Source organism: Odocoileus virginianus, chromosome 24 (assembly GCF_023699985.2).
Source record: "Odocoileus virginianus isolate 20LAN1187 ecotype Illinois chromosome 24, Ovbor_1.2, whole genome shotgun sequence".
Classification (NCBI taxonomy): domain Eukaryota; kingdom Metazoa; phylum Chordata; class Mammalia; order Artiodactyla; family Cervidae; genus Odocoileus; species Odocoileus virginianus.
Window position 1 is genome coordinate 44,401,033 of NC_069697.1, and position 23,654 is coordinate 44,424,686.

The following is a 23,654-nucleotide window of genomic DNA, read 5'->3' on the forward strand; positions in this document are numbered from 1 at the left end:
GGACAAGGCTAGCCTCTGGGAGATACTGGATAGGAAGAGTTCTTTCCAGACTTTTCTTTTATGGCATTTCTTCAGGTCTCACATTAAAATGGTTACATTTCTATCAGTTATGTAATAAACAATAAACACTGGTAAGAAGTCATTACAGGATGCTTGTAAGCCTGTCCCAAGATTTTTTTTTTTAATACCAGCATCTTCGAGAAGTCATTTCATTGTTAAGATCTGGGTAACAGCAGCAGATTTCTGATAAAAACGAGTCACGATTTGGGCATATGGCCCTTCTGTAAAAATCTCCTCTAATGGATTAAAAAAGTGATGATGAAAGAAATGGGAATGGTCATTATGTAAATTTATGCAGTGACATCTGTCCTCTAGTTCTTGGAACTGCTGAGATGAACCCTGCCATGTTCTAAAGAGGTAGTGGCAAGCGCCACTGGGCAACCTAGGGTTAACTCAGATGTGTGAACAAGAGCTAAGGTGGTGCTGATTGATGAGAACCAGTCAGTCTTCCAGAACAAGACAAACGAGCGATGAACAGGAATAGCAGAAAGACGTGAAGTTTTGGGGAAACCGTTTGACCCACTTCTACAGAGAGATAACCAGTGATGACAAAACAAGCCATTTTGGAGGGTCAGATAGAAATGCCTTTAGAATTAATGCTAAATGATATTTTTTCATGGGAAGTTCCAAGGCAGTGGTTCTCAAACTTGAACAAACTCCAGAATAACAAGGACAGCTGCTAAAACATAGATTGATAAGGCCCTACCCAAGAATTTCTAATGCAGTGAGCATGGGAGAAGGCCTGAAAACTCAAATTTGTAGCAAGTTCCCAGGTGATGCTGATGCTGTCATCTGGGGACACACTCTGAGAAGCGCTGTTCTCAGGTATACTACATAAAATTGCTGGCCTGTGAAGTTTAGGATCCCAGGAGTATGACTCTTAAAGAATTGGCTGAAAAACAAAAATCCTCATCACCTCAATTCTCCTCTCCAAATGAACAAACCAACACAATGAACCAAAACATTAAACTAAAAAATTTTAATAACAAATACTACTATATTAAAACTCTTCTGTTAAGAGATATTTAAAGGCGAATCATCTGTGAGCACTGGGGAAATACCCCTAACACATCTCCCTGGAAACCAGTCCTTGACGACAGGGTAAGTCTCCTATCAATTTCTTTAACAGCAGCCCAGGCATCGACATGGTATCATTCCTGCATTTTCAGCTATAGAGTTATATGTTGCAACTTGCCAGAGTCCATGTCTTAAGCACAAAAATACATACAAGCTGCTGAAGATTCTGCAGAGGTGAGGTGAAGGCAGAATAATCGTGTAAATATTTCCATTCTCTCCAACCTTTTGGATCCCAAGAGGCCTCTCTTGGGGCCTGAGGTCTGGAGAGTGGCCTAGACCCTACTCTCAGAGCCCCACTTATGAAGGTCACACCAGATAAAGGCCCTTTCTACAAAGAGACACATCAGCTGGGTAAAGAGGTAAACAGAACAGCCTGCGGCAAGCTCCAATGGATGGTCTTTGCATCTGTGATAAAAAGAAGAGAAGTCTTTAGGAATCAGAGAGAGACGAAAACATTTTTATAAAGAAATTTTATTGAATAATTTCCATATACAATAAACATAGGAAAACGGTCTTTAATGAAAATTTCATGTCATTTTTCAAAAGTTTTGAATTGCTTAGAGAAATATTATTACAAAGCTGTCTAAGGCAAAAGTAGTATTTGACTTTCAGAAAAAACGCTAATCCCTTTCATCATACACCATATTTTAAAGCAAGGCATGTTCAATTCAATGAACATGGAGACTTTCAAGTTGCTATGTCATTTGCATTGAGTTTAAATTTATCTATAAAGTGAAAAGTTTGAACACATAGAAACGTCCCCTAGTACAATATGAATTGTTGCCTTCTTCAGATCCATTCTACCTAAGTGTACAGACATAACATTTTTACACATCGGCAAAGAAACCTGCGTCTCCTAATGTTATAGGGAGGGCCTGAGTGCAGGGAGGGAAAGTCCCCTGCATTTCCTATGTTAAATGGTATAACTCCCACAGATCACATACACCTCACCATATTGACTCAGTTCATTGCACTCCATATCCTGCAAAAATAAATCTAGTGCTCGACAGCTGACATTATTGCTCACTTACATTTTAGTAATATATTTCTTTAACATAAGACAGAAATATACTGAAATTCGATACCACTTAAACTCAAAAGCAACCTGAAATTAAACCACATGCATACACCCCACTTTCTTTTCACGATGGAGGTTGCATTTTTCTTAAAGTTGATGCTGGAAAATGTGGTAGAAAACTGGCTTTTCTTGAAACAAAGACCAAGCTTTAGAAGACGAGCTTTTTGAGGGGAATCTTAAGCCTGATAATAAAACTGGAGGAGCAATGAAAATCCAGAGTCTCTGTGGAGAGGGAGAAGCCCCTCGTTTATCTTCCTTGTCTACCCCAGCCCTGGGGCTTGTGTCCGGCAGACCCCAGGGCAGGCCACCACGTGAGGCAGGAGCCTTTCAAGAAGTGGCGTGTGAGCCTCCGAAGGATGGACCACACGAGGGAAGGACATATCCTGGGAGGCCTGTGTCTTTAGGGATCCTTGGGTTGCTGGAAAATGCTGGGACTCCTTCTGTGAGGTCAGAAAAGACTTCTAGGATAGTCTGGACGCTGAGGCTTCACGGGTTTTAAATTCAGTGTCTCAGGGGAGTGACACCTGTGAACTCCAGAGCGACCCCAGGACCTGAGGTGCCACGTCCGGGAGCCGAGGGAGGAAGAGACAACGAACCCGGAATGGCAAAGGTGCGGCCCACGTGCCAGTGAAGGTCACCCGGAGGTCAGGGCCTCACCAGGCGGTGTGTGGAGAGACACAGAAGGATGTGGCCATGGCCGCCCTGACACTTGGATTGACTACAACTTTTCGTTTTAGTTCCTCATTATTTCTTTAAGATTGTCACGTGTTTCTCTTCCTTATTTTTGGTCTTGGGGCTGATAAGGAAAGATGTCAGCTTTCATAAGCTTTCAAAAAATTTACAGAACATTATTTTTTTAAAAGCTACACTTTGGGCTTAGCACTCAAGGCTACAAACACAATATATATCAGTCATACACTGTATCTTCACACCTGGCGGCAATACCAACGCGTATCCCCATTGCTCAGGGCCATAAAAACCTCACTGTGCTCAGTGACATCCATCCCACCAGACTAAATGTTATACAGCCACTGAGCCGAGCCAAGCTTCTCAGAGTAAAACCAGCCATCTTGCTACAAAGAAAAATTTCTGGCTCTTGGCCCAACTGTTTCCATACCAATCAGCTAAGTCAACCCCCTCTCTGCTTCTTTCCATTTCAAATGCCTGGGCTTCGGCCTTTGCGGCAATTAGAACCAGATCAGTTTAATTCTACAACACTGATCTTAATTGTACAACAATACAGTAATTTTCCCCTGAGAGTGTCAATTACTTTACAGATATTCTAAGTCCGCATTTATACATAAAGAATAGGCATGCCGAGGCTGAACAAACAGCTTGTCCCTTGTCCCAGAGCAGATTAGTGTCAAGGGTGGGACGTGAGCTCCTGGCTGTTTCTATTTGAAGCCCCAACATCCTCTAGGAGGTCACCTGGCCCAGTGTACAAGGTCCCCCACCCCACCCCAGGCTCTGCTGGGGACTTGTGGCCAGCTCTTCTGCAGGGCTCTGGACATCTAACCCCCAGGCCTCCTCTTCAGCCTTCTCTGCTCTCTCTCTTATTCTGTTGCCTTAATGAAGTGTGTTGTTCCCAATATTTTATTTTACATGGGGAAGTCACCAAAATGCCCTTCCAGCTGCAGCTGGTGTTAGGTGTGGAGAGACAGACTTACAAAAGGCAATGGCAGGCATTCTTCTTTTGTGAACTTTGGACAAAATGGGGTTCAACATCTTACAGTTATCTTACAGTCTGATGTTTTCAAGGAAAAAATAAAAATAAAGGCCTAACCATGAGGTAATGTTTACTTCTCTACCACAACACTCAGGGCGCCCCCTCAGATCTGGCAACAATTTAACATAAGGAAAGACTTTAGACCTTCACACCCTTTTAGTGAGAATAAACGACCTTAGCTCAAACTTTCCACAAAGCTGAGAAGTCTCAGAAGACATCACTCCATCCTTATCTTAGGTGGATCTGCACAAATGCCTCCAGGCCATGTGTCTTGCAGGTCTCAACATCCCCACCATCCAGCCCTGGTCTCTGCTTTGCAGAGCAGACCTTGATTTTCTTGTCTGAAGACCAAGCACCTTCTGCCTCTTAAGCAAGTGGGGGGAGCGGGGGTGGGAGGAATAAAAGAAAGCAAAGGAAGCTATGTGGGCAAAGAAAATAATGCCAAATGCTACGTAAGTGGCTTGTAAAGAAGTTTCACGAAGCTATCTCTGAGTTCACTCAAACTCTGCGGTTCCCCATCTAGTTAACAGCAAAATGCATGGATGGCCAGGGCCCCTGTTTAAGCAAGAAGAAAAATATCAATAGCATAAAACTGCCCTTCTAGTTTTGAAAAAATAGATCTGAGATAAACGCTATGGGATTCGCTTTAATAAGCTGTGCATTAAGTACACTTGTTTCTTCTGTCGCCGCCTCCAGCCGCTTCTCTACAGCTCCGTCTTGTCACCGGGGGCTGGGCTGCCCCCCGCGCTGACCCCCTGGGCGCCACTGCTCTCTGCAGGGGTGAAAGACAAGGATGCCGAGTTTATGCAGTATCTTTTGCCGGTTGGACGAGGTCCGTCGTCGAAAATGTGCCCGAGGTGAGCGCCGCACTGCAACAGAAGAACAAACTGTAGGTCAACAGCGTGTACAAAGCAGGCTTTGAGGGGCGCTCACAGTCAGCGGCTTAAATGGATGACCGGCCTGGAGAGAAATGATGGAAACCATCGTGGATGATTTCTAATCTGCCTGTCAATAGCTACAAAGATGGTTTCTGGCAGGCTTTGCACCACATGCTGAGAATAAAAAACACTAGAATTGTGCATATCAGAAATCATTTAGGAGCCACTGTATTTTTTGATCTGTGAAGCCTCTCAGCCAGCTGAAAAATGACTGCGGTAATTTTATGAATTGAATTGACCCTTGATCTCCTCTTGTAAGAAACATGGCAGAATAAAATCTCCATCCCCTCTCACCCCCCCACCCCCGCCCCGGCATTGCTTTTAGCTTTGGATGGGTGGGTTTCAGATATGCAGAAGTCCACTGTGAAAGATCCTGTGTAACTGGCCCTGAGGGAGATGGTGTTTGTTTTCATGGGCAGTAAAACTCAACATCAGAAAAGCACTGGATGTTCTTGGAACCCAGGAAAGCAATGGCAGGGTGCAACAGATTTATGTTACGGTCACCAGGACTGCAGCGTGGCCAATGGAAATGTCACTAGTCCACGCAATCCTTTTTTCTGGCCTCGGAGAGGTGGGTACCAGGAGGGTTGCTTTCCTGCGCAAACTGGATCATGTGGAGGAGGAACAAGCTGTCGAGCTCAGTCCATGCTACTGACTATCCAAAAAACTGGGGAAGGAGAAGAGGCAGAGAGTCCCGGCAGAGGCAGAAGGAGGGATGGTGGTTATGATGGTGTTTAGGAGAAATCCAGCCCAGAGAAAGTGTCCCCAGACAGGCTGGCTCAGCAGTCTGCTGCCGAGTGCAGCTCCAGGAGACCAGCGCACAGGTCACACTCACTGCCGCCCACCCTTCTCAGCAGGGACAGGGTCGAGTGTATGGAGACATCGCTGCTGCTGCTGCTGAGTCGCTGCAGTCGTGTCCGACTCTGCGACCCCATAGACGGCAGCCCGCCAGGACATGAGCGCACCACACTCAAACAGGCTACGAAAACACATCCTTTAGTTTGTCATGTAACAGAGATCAAAGCCTGGGGCAAATGACCCCTATTTATGCATTCCACAAATATGTATGGAGCACCCACTTTATGCCAGGTACTGTCCCAGACTCCAGAGGTACAGGCGGTGGCCTCATGGAGCTTACATTCCACTGGTGGAGACTGAAAACACGAAGGTAATAAGGAACTGTGAGCATAGTCAGTGGAAATGAACACCAAGGAGCAAAAACAAAACAAAAACAAACCCACAAAAACCAAAACAGAGAGAAAGTGATACAGAGTGTCGGACTGGCAGCTGACAATTTCGGTGAAGTGGGCAAGGGTGGTTCTCCCAGGGTAACTCTGGGGTAAGAACTGGGAGGAAGTGAAGGTGCAGATATCTAGGGGAGAACATTTTAAGCAGATGGAGGAGTCAAGATTTAGGGAAGAATATGCGAGAAGAGGCATAGAGATGATTTATTATTTCTTCTCACTGTGCTCATCTGGTGTATAAAACCCTTATAAACTGCAGGGAAATAAAGCAGGACTTGACAAGGGAATGGGGTTTTCTGTCCTTCCATACCAAACAGAGATGATGAGAGAGAAGTGAAGGACGGTGCTTATTACAATGGAAAGGGCTAGAATCTCAGTTTCCCCACTGAAAGTGCTAAGCTCGATTCTCGAGGGCTCTCTACTATTAATAAATAGCACAAATAGCAACTTCAACTACATGGCACTTCCATGTTAAAAGTGCATTCTTATTTTACTGCCAACATACTGTGTCAGCTTATTAAAGAACTAAAAATGAACCCTGAACTGATTTGATCTATTGCCTGGAAAATATGAAACAGGCCTAAAAAACAAATCTTGCATTATTTTTCCACATTTTATGCAGGTTTAGGTAATATCAAGGCTGACAGCTCAGATTGCTTTTCCTTTCTATAAACAATTGAGGCCAAATTTTCAGGCATCAGCAGCTAAGATGCACCAGTGAAAATACATATGCTTACCCAATGGACACAGGAAAGCACCTATTTCTGCCTGCCAAAACAGTCAGTGTGCAGGCCAGCAGGAACTGGTGCTCTCAGTGACCAGTATGTGTGCACAATTACTGATCTCACGTGCAGCTCCAGCACTTTGATCACTCGGCATCTGAGAGGTGGAGTTTTCACATGAAAGCCTCAGATAGATTTTCTTTTTTTTTAACGAGAGAATACAGTTATCTGGGCAAAAATACATGATAGCGCCTTTATTAATCATCTCAAGCATATTTAGCGAATGGTTCTCTTTATCTTACTTCAAAAATAAAGCATAGCAACAGTATACTTAATGCCACTTTGTAGTATTTAGTGCCCAGATCATTCATTCCCCAAATCATTTTTTAAAAATCCAAATTAGAGTAATTTAATCTGTTGGACTTGAGTTGGTTATCAGCCTGCAGTTTCAGTTGCTAGATCTGACACTAGTTTTTTTGGTTAAACAGTAAGAAAAACACAGATTCTCGACGTCCCTAATCCAGGCAAGAGAAAATGGGAGGGAGATGAGGAGGAGAAATTATATTTGGGAAAAGGCAACAAAAATCATTCGCAAATAACTGTATGGGTTGGCGATGGGATGGGGTAGGGAAATCCTCAGAAAAGATGTGGGTCCCCTAAAAACAAGAGTGATTGCTTCATCATGCTTGCACAAAATGTTCTGGAAGATTCACTCCAGGCTCACATTAAGTGAGGGAGGAGCGGTACAGTCCAGTGCTAGTCACTCAGTCGTGTCTGACTATTGGGCGCCCCTGGACTGTAGCCCAGCAGGCTCCTCTGTCCATGGGATTCTCCAGGCAAGAATACTGGAGTGGGTCACCATTTCCTTCTGCAGGGGATCTTCCCGACCCAGGTCTCCCGTACTCCAGGCAGATTCTTTATGGCTTGAGGCAGCAAGGTGCTCATTTATATCTGCGTCACCACATGCACGAGCCTCCCTGGTGTCCGAGTTTATAAAGACTCTGCCTGCAATGCAGGAAACCAGGGTTCGATCCCAGGGTAGGGAAGATCCCCTAGAGAAGGACATGGCAACCCACTCCGGTATCCTTGCCTGGGAAAATCCCACAGACAGGGGGCCTGGCGGGCTACAGTCCACGGGGTCATAAGAGTTGGACACGACTTGGTAACTGAACTACCACCTCCACGACGTACATGCCCATCTGGCTGCCTGTAAAGTTGTAAGACCATTTGTCTGCAGGAAGCCTAACCACACGGTACCATTTCTGCTTCCTCCCAGGAACACCCAGCCTCCCATAACACTTCAGCTCAGTTCATTTGCTCAGTCGTGTCCGACTCTTTGTGACCCCATGGACTGCAGTACACCAGGCCTCCCTGTCCATGACCAACTCCCGGAGCTTATTCAGACTCATGTCCGTTGATGTCATCCAACCATCTCGTCCTCCGTCATCCCCTTTTCCTTCTGCCTTTAATCTTTCCCAGCATCAGAGTTTTTTCCGATGAGTCGGATCTTCCCATCAGGTGGCCAAAGTATTGGAGCTTCAGCATCAGTCCTTCCAATGAATATTCAGGACTGATTTCCTCTAGGATGGACAGGCTTGATCTCCTTGCAGTCCAAAAGACGAGTAGTCCCTTTCTTTTAAAAGTGCACAAACCCTGAAGGCTGCTCCCTGAGGGGAACGCACATGGAGCCCATTCTTTCCACCCTCTACCCTGGCGGAAGGCGGGGATGATGAATGCAAGTTGTCAGTGACGCATTGCTTCTTTAGCCGCCTGCGAGCTCTGCCTCCCCTGCCCCAGCCAACTGGCAATGTGTTGGGCTCGCTTAGCACACCTGGTTGTGGCTGAAACAAACTGGTTGCCCGATGAAGAAATCTCTGAAACCTGCTGTTAATGATTTATTTCAGGGTAGAATCTTCGGTGTGCATTTTGAAAGTTGTTTTAAGGTGGTTATGTATTTCTTTCTTTTACAGGTAAAATACAAACGATGACAGGATATTCTAACTCTCATTCTGAGGAAGCATGAGATAAGCATTGTTCAAAAGAAAAATTTTAAATTCCCACAGGCATCCTTTATCACCTAAGCCTCTCACTCAGAAAAACTGGCAACTAAAGAACCTGCAGAGAACAAAAGGAAAGGACGCCCACACCCCACCCCGCCACATCCAAAAAAAAAGTGATTGGGCATCAAATTTAACATAATTCCTTAAAATCTGACTGTAATTCTCAATTGTGTGCATAAGAAACACAAATAGTGCATTCAACCCAGTTACATATTTCTGCACTGATGTATTTCCAACTGTCTTAGAGGGTTTTCTCCCAGCTATTCCTAGGATGTTTTAGGCTTTATTGTTGTCATTTTCTCTTAAGTGTTTGATCTACAAGATGAAGCGGTTTCAAAGCCAGGCTTTTACACTTGGGCGCATGGGGCAGGATGGGAAGGAGAAAAGAGTTTTAAGAAGAAAAGCAATTGACTTTGCCAGTAGTATCCTGTTTTCTCCCACTGTTATTGAAGACACTTGTGCGTAAGTAGGGCTCTTTTCCTCTGTGCTTGTGATATTAATCTTTTGCCAAGGAAAGGATTGTGAAGTCACCAGTTTAGCATTATGATTTTACTGAAAGATCAAGAAAAAGAGAGAGGGGGCTGTGAGTCGGAAACCCTATTGTAACACATGGGTATCTTTAATCATCAGCAATATATGAGTTGTCATCTGCAAAAGATTAATAAGGTTTGGGGTTTCTACCCAAAACTGCTCAAATCTTGAGAAATACTTTGTGTTGGTGGATATTTACCTTTCTGTTGATCTGGCTGACTTAGAACAAATTAATAATGATCTAAAACAAACTAAAGGACTCTACCATAGATTCAAACCGTAATAGCTGCAGTCATAAACAGAGTCCAGCTTGGGTAAACTCAGGGTTCTGGTGGTTTCCTCCCAGATTATTAGAAAATGTTCAGTGATTTATTGGTCTCCCATTTGCTGCAGACGTAGAAATTTGATCTAAAAAAGGAAGAATTCCCCAACTATTTCCAGGAGGGACTTATCTTGCTGAACTACAGCTTATATCATGCAAATCTTACCTCTTTCCACTGAATTTAAATTCCTCACAACATTGCTTAATAGGCTGGGGTTGGAGGTTTAGGGAGAAGCTGTCAAGCAATTAATTGATAGTCATCAGTGAAACTGGATTAGAAGCAAAATATTTTTATCACTAACTAAAAATGTAAGTTATATAAAATTGAGGAAAATTCTTTATAACTGAGATTTGTTAGGAAATTGCTACAGCCAGGGGTAAGATGCCTACCTATGCCCACTCCAAGGTGGGCAGGTTTAGGATAAAGTGCCACTTTGGAAGAGATAAGTGGAGTATAACTCCTTAACTCAGTAGACAGAATGGTAAAAGAAAATAAGTATAGCTGCAATGAGCGTCAGAATAAAAAGGAAAACCAGTCTCCTTCAGAAGCAGGAATCCTGAAGTAAAGAAGCTCTACTACCTTGCTTATTTTCTGTGTTAACTTAAAGGAGCAAGAGATTCTTTCAGAAGGAGCTGACTGTAATAGTTCTCTGGAAAGTGGTTACAGCACTGAATAGATCTTAACTTTCTCAATAAAAATTTTGCTAAAATATTACAACCTAAGATGTCACTGGACACATGGAAAAGCTACAATGTAGTATAAAGAGGTGGTAGGCAGGGCTCCCAATGTGTTTGTCATTTCTACCCAAATATGGGGCTTTGCTGCTGGCTCAGATGGTAAAGAATCTACCTGTAATTCAGGAGACCCATGTTCAACCCCTGGGTCAGGAAGAATCCCCTGGAGAAGGGCACAGCAACCCACTCTAGTTTTCTTGGTTGGACAGAGGGGCCTGGCGGGCTACAGTCTATAGGGTCGCCAAGAGTCGGACACTACTGAAGCGACTTAACATGCAGGCATGCACCCAAATATGAGGCCTAACTGCATAGTGTGATTCATATAACAATGAAGAAGGAACAGGGAAGAGAAGGGGGGGCGGGGGAGGGGAAAAAAGGAGAAGTGGAAGAAGAATTCTAAGTACTAAAGCAAGAATTAGAGAGCCATAGACCATAAAAAATCACCATATTGCCTTGCAGGCAAGTTGAGTCTACTGGTTTTATCCACAGAAGCTCAGTTTATTGGTGTTAAGTTGGCAGTAAAAGGGTCTTCTTGTGTAGATGCTCCATCTTTACCGTAAAGAAAGAAGCATTCCACATAACATGTCCAACTGAAAATGTCTCTAAGATACTGAAAACAACTAACAGATTCGTCATAACACAAACTCCTTTGATGTAATTCAGTCCAGAGAAATGACAAGCCATGTAAACTCAAAACACAAGAGTTTTATTAAGAGGAGAAGCAAATTAGATAAGTTACCATGTCAACATCCAAAAGTTTAAAAAAAAAAAAAAAGATAAGTTGCAAGTAGACGACTACATAAACTGAAAGACTAAAAGGTAAAAGAAGATAAACTGATAGTGATAAACAGTATTAAGGATGAGAAACCAGGAAGCAAGATACAGGTGGTTTCTCTAGTACGGAAACCATTAAATCAGTTCCCCCACCCCCCATGTCAAGATAAAAAGGATGAATGAGAAAATGGAAAAGAGAAAACTAAAGGAAAATGTAAAACAAAGAAAAATAAATTTCTGTGTCAAGCACAAATTAAGAGACAAAGAAACCGAAAGGCAAGATGCACACTTTTGGCTAAGTGAGCTGTTAGCCCGAAGTGGGGCAGGCAGGCCCACTCTGTCCACATGGGGAAGATTCCAGCAAACATATTCTTTGGGGCTAGAACCTGATTATTTTCTATGTGGCACTTACTTCCCAAAGCATGCACTTTTGCACATGCATTAGTGGAACAAATTTCCCTCCATTTCTCTCTACATTTAAGAAAGAAGCAGAACGAATATCCCTTGCTCTTTTCTGTAAAGTTAAGACTGTTATTTAAGAAAGGGTCAAGCACTCTCTGGGCTTTCCAGGTGGCTCAGTGGTTAAGAATCTACTTGCCAATGCAGCAAGCAAAAGAAACATGATTCGACCCCTGGGTCTGGAAGATCCCCAGGAGGAGGAAATAGTAACCCACTCCGTTATTCTTGCCTGGGACAATCCCATGGGCAGAGGAGCCTGGCTACTGTCAATGGGGTGGTAAAGAGTCAGACACGACTGACCACACACACATCATGCATCATCAGCAAGATGCACTTTCTTATGTGAGAAATAAAGGTGGTGGAAAAAGAGGCTGAAAAGGAGTATTAGTGCTTTACCCAACTGTACCCAAAGAACAGTAACAGTCACTAGGCCTTCAATCGAGGGCTGAGAGCTGTGCCCGGGTTAGGGTGGTGTCTGTTATGAATGCTGCCTAATGTGGGCACAGTTTGTGGTTTCGTTCCTCTTCGGTCCCTGCAGGACACTTTCCTAACAGTCTTATCTTGACTCCCACTGATGTCGCCTCAGTGGCTGGCACAGAGAAATGAGGAAGTGTATTCCAACTGTGAATTTTAAGAATTAGTCACAAAGACTTCAGAGAGTAGGCCCTGAAGGAAAGTTACTATCTTATGCCCCACTTTTTCTGTCCCTTTTCATGTGATTTTCATAGAACTCAATGTTTGAAAATAGGTTCTGAGTGAAAAGAAAAGGAGCAATCATACAACAGCCTTTAAGGCAGCTTAAAAAAATAAAGGGGAAAAAAATACCCCACAACCATTAGCCTTAGGGAGGTTTACTAAATACTATGTACCTAAGTTATAAATGACTATGTACCATCCTATCTCACTTTTTTGTCAAATATTTTAGATTCCTGGGTAGATATTCGCAATTTGCTTTTGTGGAAGTTATGAAGAATAAACATTCAATTGAATTCAGAACTGAATTGAATTAAACTGATTGGTGCGGGATCATAGGATTTGTTTTTTGTTTTTTTCTTATTTCAACATGACTTCTTATGGTGCTTTTATCTATCCACTTACCTATCCATTTGAGCACCATAAAAAGCTCTGGAGCTGAATGCCCAGATCCAAGTCTCAGTTCAATCTATGAATATTTATACACGTGTAACTGCACTTCCTGTACCTCAGTTTCCTCCACTGTAAGATGAGACAGGATAACATTACCTACTCAGAAGGTTACTGTGAGCATTTACCTGGGGAGCTTTTAAGAACATGGATGTTCAGACATCACCCAGACCAATTAAATTAGATATCTCTGAGGGTGAGACCCAGGATCAAAAAGTACCACTTTCTGGCTTAGACTCAGATCTGAGAAATGAGGGTGAATGGAAAATGTGACTTAGATAAGATATAAAGCCTACTTTTTCAAGGGAGAGAGTGGTCCTCATACTTAGAAGACAGTTCACTTGCCAGCTTTACTTAAAAATAAATAAAATAAAATAGAAATTCATCAGATGGTTAGGTTCAAACCAATCTTCCTCCCTACTTGGTAGTAAATATGCCACCTCCTCCCTAAAACTCCTGTGGCTGATGAACAGGGTTAAAGGGCAGGTGGAAGAATGCTGAGGGAGGCTCACGTGGCAATCCCTCTGCACTCACAGCTGCCTGACGGCGCCCCTCCACCTCTAATTTGTACAAGAGACAGCCCCCAGCAACGCACTCTAGCATCGGTGAGTTTCGGTACCACAGCCCTCAGACTTTACGTTCACTTATTTAAAGAAAGTGGAGCAGGATGACCTACCCTGGACTAGAATGTGCAGTTGCTCTAGCTCCATGTAGAAGAAGGTTCTGGCCAGGTCTCTGGGTTTAAGTTCAAGTTTCTTGATTGGGATGACAGATTAACTATATTTTTGCCTCCTCCTCAACATATGTTCATTTCCCCGTTAGATCCAGCACTGATTCAGTCAGAGGAGAGTGAAAGGGACATCCTTGGAAGTGAAGATAAGCCTATTTCTAGGAGACCTATAGAAGGAGTTATTTTCTCGCACGTTCTCTCTCTGCCCTCGCACAGCCTGCCACTGAACTTCCTCTTCTTTCTTCTGTTCTCCAACCTCCCTCCTCACATCCATCCAAGGAGAGACATATCTAGGGTCTTTGTTGACCATGTTGGGATCATTACTATTAGAGGTATGATGATGGAACAATGAGTGTGCACGTGAAACATCACATCACGTGAAGCCGTGTAATGAAATCTTCATTCAACTCCCCACTGTATTGAGTCAATGAGAAGAATTTTTCCTACCAGTGATTTTGTTTACTAGCGTTGAAGCCAATGACTGACATTTAATAGTACTTGCTAAACTCCTCAAGACTGAGATATCATTAGGACTTGACAGAGACCTCATTGTGTTTGTCTGTCCCTTTTGTGATGGGTCAATTGGCCTTAGTTACTATATTTAGCACAACCAGGAGTCTTGGAAGTGTCTGCAAAGCAGAATGAGCAACATTTGGGGTTTTTAGGTGGGGTTCACCGACCTGAGAGCAGCTGGTCTCCACCCTGTGCATCCCATAGGAAAAGTCATCTGTGAATGTGACCGCATCAGAATTGATCACGTCGTGGAATGAAGGCCAACCTGGGGCAGAGCACGCACAAGAATGGAAACAGAGAGAGATACAACCATGGGTTAGAATGCAACTCTAAAAGGAATACTAAGCATAGACAGGAAGTCTTCAGTATATGAATCATGCTTAACTTTTTCAACCTGAAAAAAGGAAGGCCGAAGACCGAAGGTTAAAGTATTTTGAAAAAAATGCAACTATTTTTTAAGAATAACCTTTTCCTCACATCCAGATTATAGTTGCATTGAGATTTATGTTTCATGAGACACTCTTAGAACACCCAGTAGTTTTGAGCACATCCCCAAATTTACAAAGCTCTCTTTTACCATTTCCACCTCTTGTTCTTATCTTCAGAGTCACCGGGCATAGTTTGAAAGCACTATGAGTTTTACAGTGTGATTTTTTTTCCCCCAAAACACAATCCAATTGGTCTGGCTGTTAACTTTAACTATTCCATACTTCTTTAGGAACCATACTTTTTTTAGTATTTAGTTTGGATAGTTAAGGGCTTCTCTGGTGACTCAGATAGTAAAGAATCTGCCTGCAACCCAGGAGACCTAGATTTGATCCCTGGGTCAGGAAGATGCCCTGAGAAGTGAATGGCTTAACCACTCCAGTATTCTTGCCTGGAGTATTTCATGAACAGAAGAGCCTGGTGGGCTACAATCCATGGGGTCGCAAAGAGTTGGACACAACTGAGTGACTAACACTTGGATAGTTAAAATATATATTTTTTTAATTCTGTTGTTTCCATCTTCATCTAATTTCTCAGGAAAAGACTCTTGCGAGTTCCTTGGACAGCAAGATCGAACCAGTCAATCCTAAAGGAAATCAACCCTGAATAATCATTGGAAGGACTTATGCTGAAGCTGAAGCTTTGAAGCCAATCCTTTGGCTACCTGATGCGAAGAGCTAACTCATCCGAAAAGACCCTAATCCTGGGAAATACCAAGAAAGTAGGAGAAGGGGGTGACAGGATGAGATGCTTGGATGGCATCACCGACTCAATGGACATGAGTTTCAGCAAATTCCAGGAGGATAGTGAAGGACAGGGAAGCCTGGCATCCTGCAGTCCATGGGTTCAAAAAGAGTCAGACATGACTTAGTGACTGAACAACAACAGGAAGTTGTCTGGAAAGCACAGGTGCTATCTACTGATGGGCAAGAGGCGTGCTCACTTCATAAGACAGTTACAGAGCAGTATTCCTCAGGGATCTCCAGGTAGCACCTTCTCTCAAACAGCATCTTGTTACAATTTTCATTTATTCTAGTGATTTTTAAAATATGCACACAGCTTTAAAAAAAACTCAGTGGTAAGTAGACCTTAAGATTGTACACATGTTTATGGGTGTACCCAGGTTTTATGTTCAGTACTTATGGGCTTGTTTTTACATGTTTCCAGAAAATATGTCTGGAGTTACTGAGCTGAAGTCTGTATCCTAAAACGATGAAAGACGTGCAATGTTGCTGAATTGCTTGTGCAATTCTTTTTTCAGAAGCTAAATTTTTCCTGTAGAAAGGAGAAAGCCCTTTAAAAGCAGAGTACTTTGTATTAATATACCTACCGAAAGAAAACAGAATGCAAATTTCAACAATATGATTTCCAGTTTCAAACAAAACAAATTAGCTCAGACCAGGTTTTTATACTAAATTTCCCTAAGCTCCCCACCCCGCACTCCCCTCATGCAATAGTACAGCTTTCATAGTGCTAGATTCAACGCCCGGAGTTTAAACACTTTCCAATTCCTTGATTTTAATTCAAGATTGCTACAAATCACCAAGAAAACCTTAACTTAGTAGATATAGGATAATAATCCACAAACCTAATTATGCTAAGAAACATCAGTATCCTTAAGAAAACTCCTTTCTCCCCATTTTCTAAATTCCAGAGAGACTCTCAACATATTCTGGGCTACACTATTTGGTTTTTAATGACTACTTGACACATTTCAGTGTTCTTCTTTGTTTAATGACATAAGTACCAATCAGTTTAGTTCAGTTCAGTCGCTCAGTCATATCTGACTCTTTGCGACCCCATGGACTGCAGCATGCCAGGCTACCAATACGAAAGAGAAACTTAGTGGTGATGTTTTAAAGTGAAAGTGAAGTCGTGTCCAACTCTTTGCAACCCTATGGACTGTAACCCGCCAGGCTCCTCCGTCCGTGGGATTTTCCAGGCAAGAATACTGGAGCGGGTAGCCATATTCTTCTCCAAGGGATCTTCCCGACCCAGGGATCGAACTCAGGCCTCCTGCATTGCAGGCAGACTCAACCGTCTTAACCACCAGGGAATTCCAGTGTTTTAAGACATTGAAAAATAATTTATCTGTGAAAAGAAAGAGAACATTCTGGTTTTTTTTGAAAACCTTCCATGTCTTAACTTGTTTGATTACAGTTTATAGCAACTAATATTATGAGGAGACATATTTGATTCAGCAGTAAACAGGTAAAGAGTCAGGAGGTTTTTTTTTTTTAATTTACCATAAAGCTACCTCCCTCCCCCCCACACACATTTTCCTATTTCTAGAATTTAAAATAGATCCAGAGAAATATATATGTATTTCCCATGTTTACCCCTACATTTTGTGTGTACTTATCTTGTTCTACTCATCACACTAGATTTGTGATTTGTTTTCATGCTTTCTCCCTGCTTAGATGGTGAGCATTTTGAAGGTAATTGACTTCAGTATATTCAGAGTTTCCCATGATCTACAGCACAGAGGTACAGCTGAGATGTTTATTAAACTGATTTTCAACTTGGCTTATAGAAGAAAGTGGAATGAATATTTATAGTACATCATAGAGTCCATAGGAGGAGAGAACATAGTCACACTCCTTTCCAAAACCAGACTAAGGAATAACAGTTCTAATCTCTCACTGGACTATCCAATTTGGCTCAATTTCTATAATTAAGTCTCTCTATCTAGGTGAAATATCCTTATTATTTATTTAATGTGGTAAAAACACATAACAATTGTCAGGTTACTCACTTTACTGGGTTGTGCAGGGAGAGGGTCGGGGAGCAGAAGGAATAGTTATTTGCCAACCTTAACAGGCAGGAAGTGGCAAAGCCAAAACTAGAATCTGTCTCAATCTACAGCTAATTTAGTCTAGCTGCTCTACTTATGTTCCACTTTCTTCCTCAGTGAAGGGCTGAGAGGTCAATCATTTAAACACTCTAGCAGGAAGGAAGTTGTAGGTTTTAAGAATCATGTTTACCGCCAGTCTGGATTAGTTGATACATACACAGTTGTACTTAAGAGCTGCTAGGTGGAAGGGGATAGTGAATGGGTACCCTAGACAATGCCAATTCCTGCACCTTCTAAAGACCAAACTGTTTAAAGGGAAAACCCAAGAGTAATGATGTAAGTGATGTCATCTAGTTTGGGATATAGTTAAGATTTTTATTCATTTATCTAAAACAGCTAGGAAGACTTAAAAGCTCACATTTAGGCAATAATATTGAGAAAACTATCTGCTCTATTTGGGGTTTCTTCATTCTAATTCTTCTCTAATAATTGTGAATCACTGCCTACTAAAGATTTTGGGGAGGGGAGAGAACTGCTTTCAAATGAGCTATGAAACCATACAGCTATACATTTTGCTTCCATGAATTAAATATTTATAGAATTTTCCAGAAGACTATTTAAGAGTTGAGCAGGGTGATCTGAAGTGACATGGAGTACAGGTTCTCAAAAGACTTCAATGTTTCTGGGAACACTGTTGACACTTGAATAGTTTTTGTTATTTACCATGGAGCTATCTAAACACTGGAAGAGACACTATACATCACAAAATCACAGTGTCCCTTTGCACTGCAGAAGAAATATAGCTTTCAAGAAGGACTGTTGGACATGTCACCCACATCTTAATTGGTGGAGACTGACAAAGAGAGCCACAGTGAAGTCTATAAATGTATATGATGGAACATATTTCAAAAGAGAATCATTGGTCAACTTCATCAGGAAGGTGAACAAAAGAGCATGCTGAGCCCATTTGCTGCATCTCTCAGAAAAGCAAGCTCTGTAGAAAGAGAATCCATCAGAAAGGTAAGTCCTATTGACAATCAAACTAAGAAGGACCTTCACCCAAGAATAAATCGTCTTATGGCAGAGAAGCCACAGTGATGACAGCACTTTGAAAGCGGAATTCCCTCATCATGTGAAAGTATTTAAAGGAGGAACTCTTCACTGCTGTAAAAATCCTCAAAGGAAACCCTGCCCCCACTCCTAATAATAAGGAAAGTGCTTCAAAGGGTGATAGGCAAAGACTGAAGCAATCTGGGTCTTGTTGAGAAAATTATCTTGAGCAAAAGAGGGGGGGATGTGTTTTTGTCAGTTTTGACATTAAAGAAAGATCATCCATCCTCCTTTCTCTAGGATTTCCCTTTTGGTCTTCTCATCTAACAAAACAGTATTTGTTTTGGATGCATTCCATATACTTTTTAAAAGAAAAGTCATGTGAAAACCTGTATAAACAGAGTTGACTCACCCTAACCCCAGTACATCCTTTTCTTTCTATTCAAAGAGTTTGGATATGGGCTGATTATCATTTTATTTCCAAGACCATAAACTGTACCTTTTAGATATTAGCCTGTTAATATAAAGAACAACTTATATTCAATTAACAGTTCTCCTTTCTAAGAATTCTCCTCTCTCAATAGCAAGTAACTAACTACAAATACTACACTTCATACTGACAAATTGGAATATGGCAGTTCTGCTTCAATTTTATCCAAACATCAGGCCAAATTAATCCACAGACATAACTTCGTGTCTATGGTATATGTTGGTATAATGTGATGCAAATCCAGGATATGTTCATTTACATCTCGAATGTAAGAGTAAGTGATCTAGTTTATTAACAGTAGGTCCTTGGTGCTTGCTACCACCTACACTAGAATGGATTTTTTTTTTAGATTGCAGTAGGAAGAATGATTCCTGCTAACTCGTAATGTAACTTAACAAAGCTGCTTTAAGTCTACTTGAACCCAGAATTTTATAGTGATACAGCTCTCCAAAAGTAGTGTACTGTTCACAGATTTAAAGTGTTTCATTCCAACTGCCCCCTGAGAAAAACTTGCTCAGCTCTCTTCCAACCTTTTCCTCCTTCCTCTCAAATATCTTCAAAACAAGCTGTTAAAACGAGCAACAGATTATAAACAAGCTGAAGCCAATTCCATCTGTACCATGTCTAGAGAAAATGGTCCTCATTCCTCTTCTCTTCATTTAACAAGGATGGCGATACAGCTTCCTCTTCCGCTACCCCCTCCCTCAACCCCCAGATAAGATTAGAAACCTCGGTAAATTAGCTGCATGACCCGTCAGTAGAACACAGCAGAAACTACCCACGACCAAGAATACACTGAATTGAAATGTAATGACAAGTATTTTGTTATCTTCAAATGCAAAAATAAGGCCACTTGGGCCTGAGTGATGGTTTAATAATGATGATATATATTTGAGCATGGTTTTGGTGACTCAAGTTGGAGATCTGCAGATATAATTTTCTGCGGATAGCAATTCTCACAGCTCTGTAATTCTAGGACTGTACTTCAAAATTTGTAGCTTTTAGTTTCTCTGAAACCAGAAACGATTAACCTCACTGACCAATATTTACCTTATTAGCTATCTCAAGCCAAATAATAAAGCTCTCTATGGAGACTTCCTAATAACAAAAATTGTTTGAAGCTTAGAGCTCTGATTCTTGCCCAGTTATTCACTTCAGTTGATACTTCAGGTATAACTTGAATAACATTTTTAAAAGGATGATTCTCTATTCCCCCTCAAAGACCCAAAAGTTTAATCAACCAAATACATGCATGTAGCAGAAAATCAAACAGTGCAAGATGACTCAGTGAAATGTTCCCTTTCAATTCTCCCCACCTTGTAGACAATCATGTTTAACAGGTTTTCTATTTATTTCTATAAAATATGCACATGCTATCTGATCCCTTCATTTTAAATCTGTGCTGTCCAATACAGTAGCACCCAGGAACATGTCACAAGTCAAATTAAAATTAATTAAAATTAAATAAAATTTAAATTTCAGTTTCTTTGTGACACTAACCACAGTTCAAGTTCTCAACAGTCACACGTAGTTAATGGTGATGACACTGAACAACACAGATACAGATATAGAATATTGCCACCATTATTTTCCACAAATAGAAAACATTTCACCATTGAACAGTGCTGTTTATGAACTATAAATGATTCTTTCTTGTGAATTATGACTTAGTATTCATATTTACACTATCTCCCCTTCCTTTCCCCTTCCTTCCCCCTTCCAATTTTTTACAGTTACATTCCTTTTATTGATAATTCTTTTAAAACCTTGTTTGGTAACATCTGCTTCTTGAACTAGAATGTAGGTTGGATAAAGGCAGGGAATTTGTTCACCTCTGCATTGCTAATTGGGCTTCCCAGCTGGCGCTAGTGCTAAAGAACCTGCCTGCCAGCGCAGGAGACACAGAGTTTGATCCCTGTGTCGAGAAGGTCCCCTGGAGAAGGGCATAGCAACCTGCTTCTAGGATTCTTGCCTGGAGAATTCCATGGACAGAGGAGCCTGGTGGGCAACAGTCCACAGGGTCCTAAAGAGTCGGACACAACTGAAGCGACTTAGCACATATTGCCAATTACTTAGTGCCTTCAACCTAAGAATGTTATTTAAAAACTATGTAACGATTGAATGAATGAATGACTACCCTGTAACCTAATACTGTTCGGCTCTCCTTAGTGCTCTGATCCTCCCTCCACCTACTCTTTCCTGCCTTTCCAGTGCCTAATGTTAATGAAGTCTTCTATGTTTTTATAGATTAATCCTAAGAGTTGAAAATGAGCAAGCAGCCTGTATATTATTATGACTATACATGTATTGCTTACTGCAGAGCTGAAGTGTTCTGGGATTATCTTTCCTTCTGGATGGTCCAATTGTCACAATCTCAGAATGCTTCAAGTCAAACATTTGCCTGTTTTTACATTGCATCCCATGTTAAAAGGCATGTCACATTTTCTTTTGTTTTTCTTTTAGACCATGATTTTCACTATACAATCGTACAAAATTTTCCTGTAATTCAGTATTTAAATTTTTTAATTTTTAATTACAAATATTTAAAAGATATGCAAAAGTTTACAGAATATAATAGGCATCTGTGATTTAACAGATATTATCCATATTTGACAAATAATTTTTAAAAATATTTGCTTCAACTTTTCTCTTTTTCTAACAGAATGAAATGTTACAGGTACAGCCAGATCTGCCTCCAATCTTCTTCCCTACTCCTATACATCCTAGTACCACAAAGATAATCATTTATGTACCATTCCCAACACGTGTGGAGAAGGAAATGGCAACCCACTCCAGTGTTCTTGCCTGGAGAATCTCATGGACAGAAGGGCCTGGCAGGTACAGTCCATGGGGTTGCAAAGAGTCGGACACGACTGAGCAGCACCCCCCGCCCCAACACCTGTTCTGACTCATTTTCTGCAATGTAATATCCATGAACAATATATAGTGTTCTAACTGTTTAATGATTTATATAAATGACATCAAATCATAGGTACCTTCTGGCAGATCACTCTTTCACATTATTCCTGGCCTCCGGTTATTTTGTTTGTTTTTACATTTTGTGGGTTTTTTTTTAACAGCATCATCTTATTTTTATATATGAAGTATTTCAAATATCCCTGACAATATAAGTTAGTGGGTTGCTTTATTTTAGCTTTTCTGTTATTCTCTAAAATATCTCTGCTTTCTCCAGGGTAATTGTTCTCTTCGTCTTGGATTTTGTCTCTCATGCTCTTAGTTTTCTAGGTGTATCGATGGTGATCTTGGGCCATTTCTCTATGAGAATGGAGGTCGGGGTCAGTTATCTCCCACAGCTATACTACGCAAGGGCCCCTGGTTTCAGGTACAGCACAGGTGTGTTTCCTTACTAGTCTTAACTCTGAATAGAAAGGCTGACTGGGAGCTCTGTGAACACGGTGATCATTTGCTGATGCCCAAGAATTTGTGAGTCCTAGGGTTCCTCTGAATAGCTGACTGAAGAATGATTCGTTTTGGAGCACAATACCTGGATAACAGCACCAATTCTCCCAGACAGGCTGTTTAATATCTGAAAAGAGCAGTCTTCTGGGTTTTTTTCTTTTTCCATGTGACTAACTGATGATCTGTCAGTCTAAATATGAAAGTGGGGAAGATGCGAAGCTGGTCTAGCTGTTCTTCAGACTTTCAATTCAACATCTTGTTGTCAGTCCCCTGTTTGCCTCTTGATAATTCCGCTGGGCATCTCAAAACAACTCTTGTACATACTCTGGGCTGTATCTTTCTTTAATCAACCATACCCATTAATGTATTTCCTCCCATTTCCGCCCCCCTTGGGAAAATTGGTTACAATTTCTTGTCTGCTCAAGATCCCGCTACTCCTCCCCCCAATCTAACTCTCTTTGCAACTGGTTTCTTTTCCTATTTAACTTCTCCTCCCTCTTCTCCTCCTCCTCTTTCTTCTGCTTTTTAAAATTGTCACTTTAATGAGGTTTCTTGGAAGACAGGAAAACAAACATGTATGTTCAGTCTATCATCATGAACAAGAGGCTGAGATTCCTTTTAATAAACAAAATCACTGCAGATGGTGACTGCAGCCATGTAATTAAAAGATGCTTGCTCCTTGGAAGAAAAGCTATGGCCAACCTAGACATTATATTAAAAAGCATATTAAACAGACATCATTTTGCCAACAAAGGTCCATATAGTCAGATCTATGGCTTTCCCAGTTGTCATGTACGGATGTGACAGTCGGACCATAAAGAAGGCGGAGCACCAAAAAATTGATGCTTTCGAACTGTGGTGCTGGAGGAGACTCTTGAGAGTCCCTTGGACAGCAAGGAGATCAAATCAGTCGATCCTAAAGGAAATCAACCTTGAATATTCACTGGAAGTATTGAAGCTGAAGCTGAAGCTCCAATCCTTTGGCCACCTGATGTGAACAGCCGACCCATTGGAAAAGGCCCCGATGCTGGGAAAAATTGAGGGTAGGAGGAGAAGTGGGTGACAGAGGATGAGATGGTTGGATGGCACCACTGACTCAATGGACATGAGTTTCAGCAAACTCCGGGAGATGGTGAAGGACAGGGAAAGCTGGCATGCTACAGTCCATGGGGTAGGGAAGAGTCAGACATGACTTAGCAATTGAATAACAAATGCTCAGTCCATCATCAAGAAGCTGAGATTCTTTTTTAATAGCCTGCAGATTTTAGTGTCTTGATCTAATAGTTTGTGGAAAGAAGCAAC

At 41.6% G+C, this 23,654-nt stretch overlaps 1 protein-coding gene across 4 annotated transcripts in view; it reads right to left on the bottom strand.

Annotated features, from left to right (window-relative positions):
* Positions 1 to 4,567: 4,567 nt before the first annotated feature.
* The window catches only part of MSRB3 (methionine sulfoxide reductase B3), a 172,344-nt gene continuing 153,257 nt past the window's right edge, over positions 4,568 to 23,654 (bottom strand). For all 4 annotated transcript variants that reach the window (XM_020885351.2, XM_020885365.2, XM_020885354.2 and 1 more), the window contains 2 exons: positions 14,280 to 14,377; positions 4,568 to 4,810 (listed from right to left, as the gene is read on the bottom strand). In XM_020885351.2, coding sequence (XP_020741010.1) covers positions 4,646 to 4,810; positions 14,280 to 14,377 — 263 coding nt within the window. In that variant the 3' untranslated portion in view covers positions 4,568 to 4,645. The remainder of the gene's footprint in view (positions 4,811 to 14,279; positions 14,378 to 23,654) is intronic.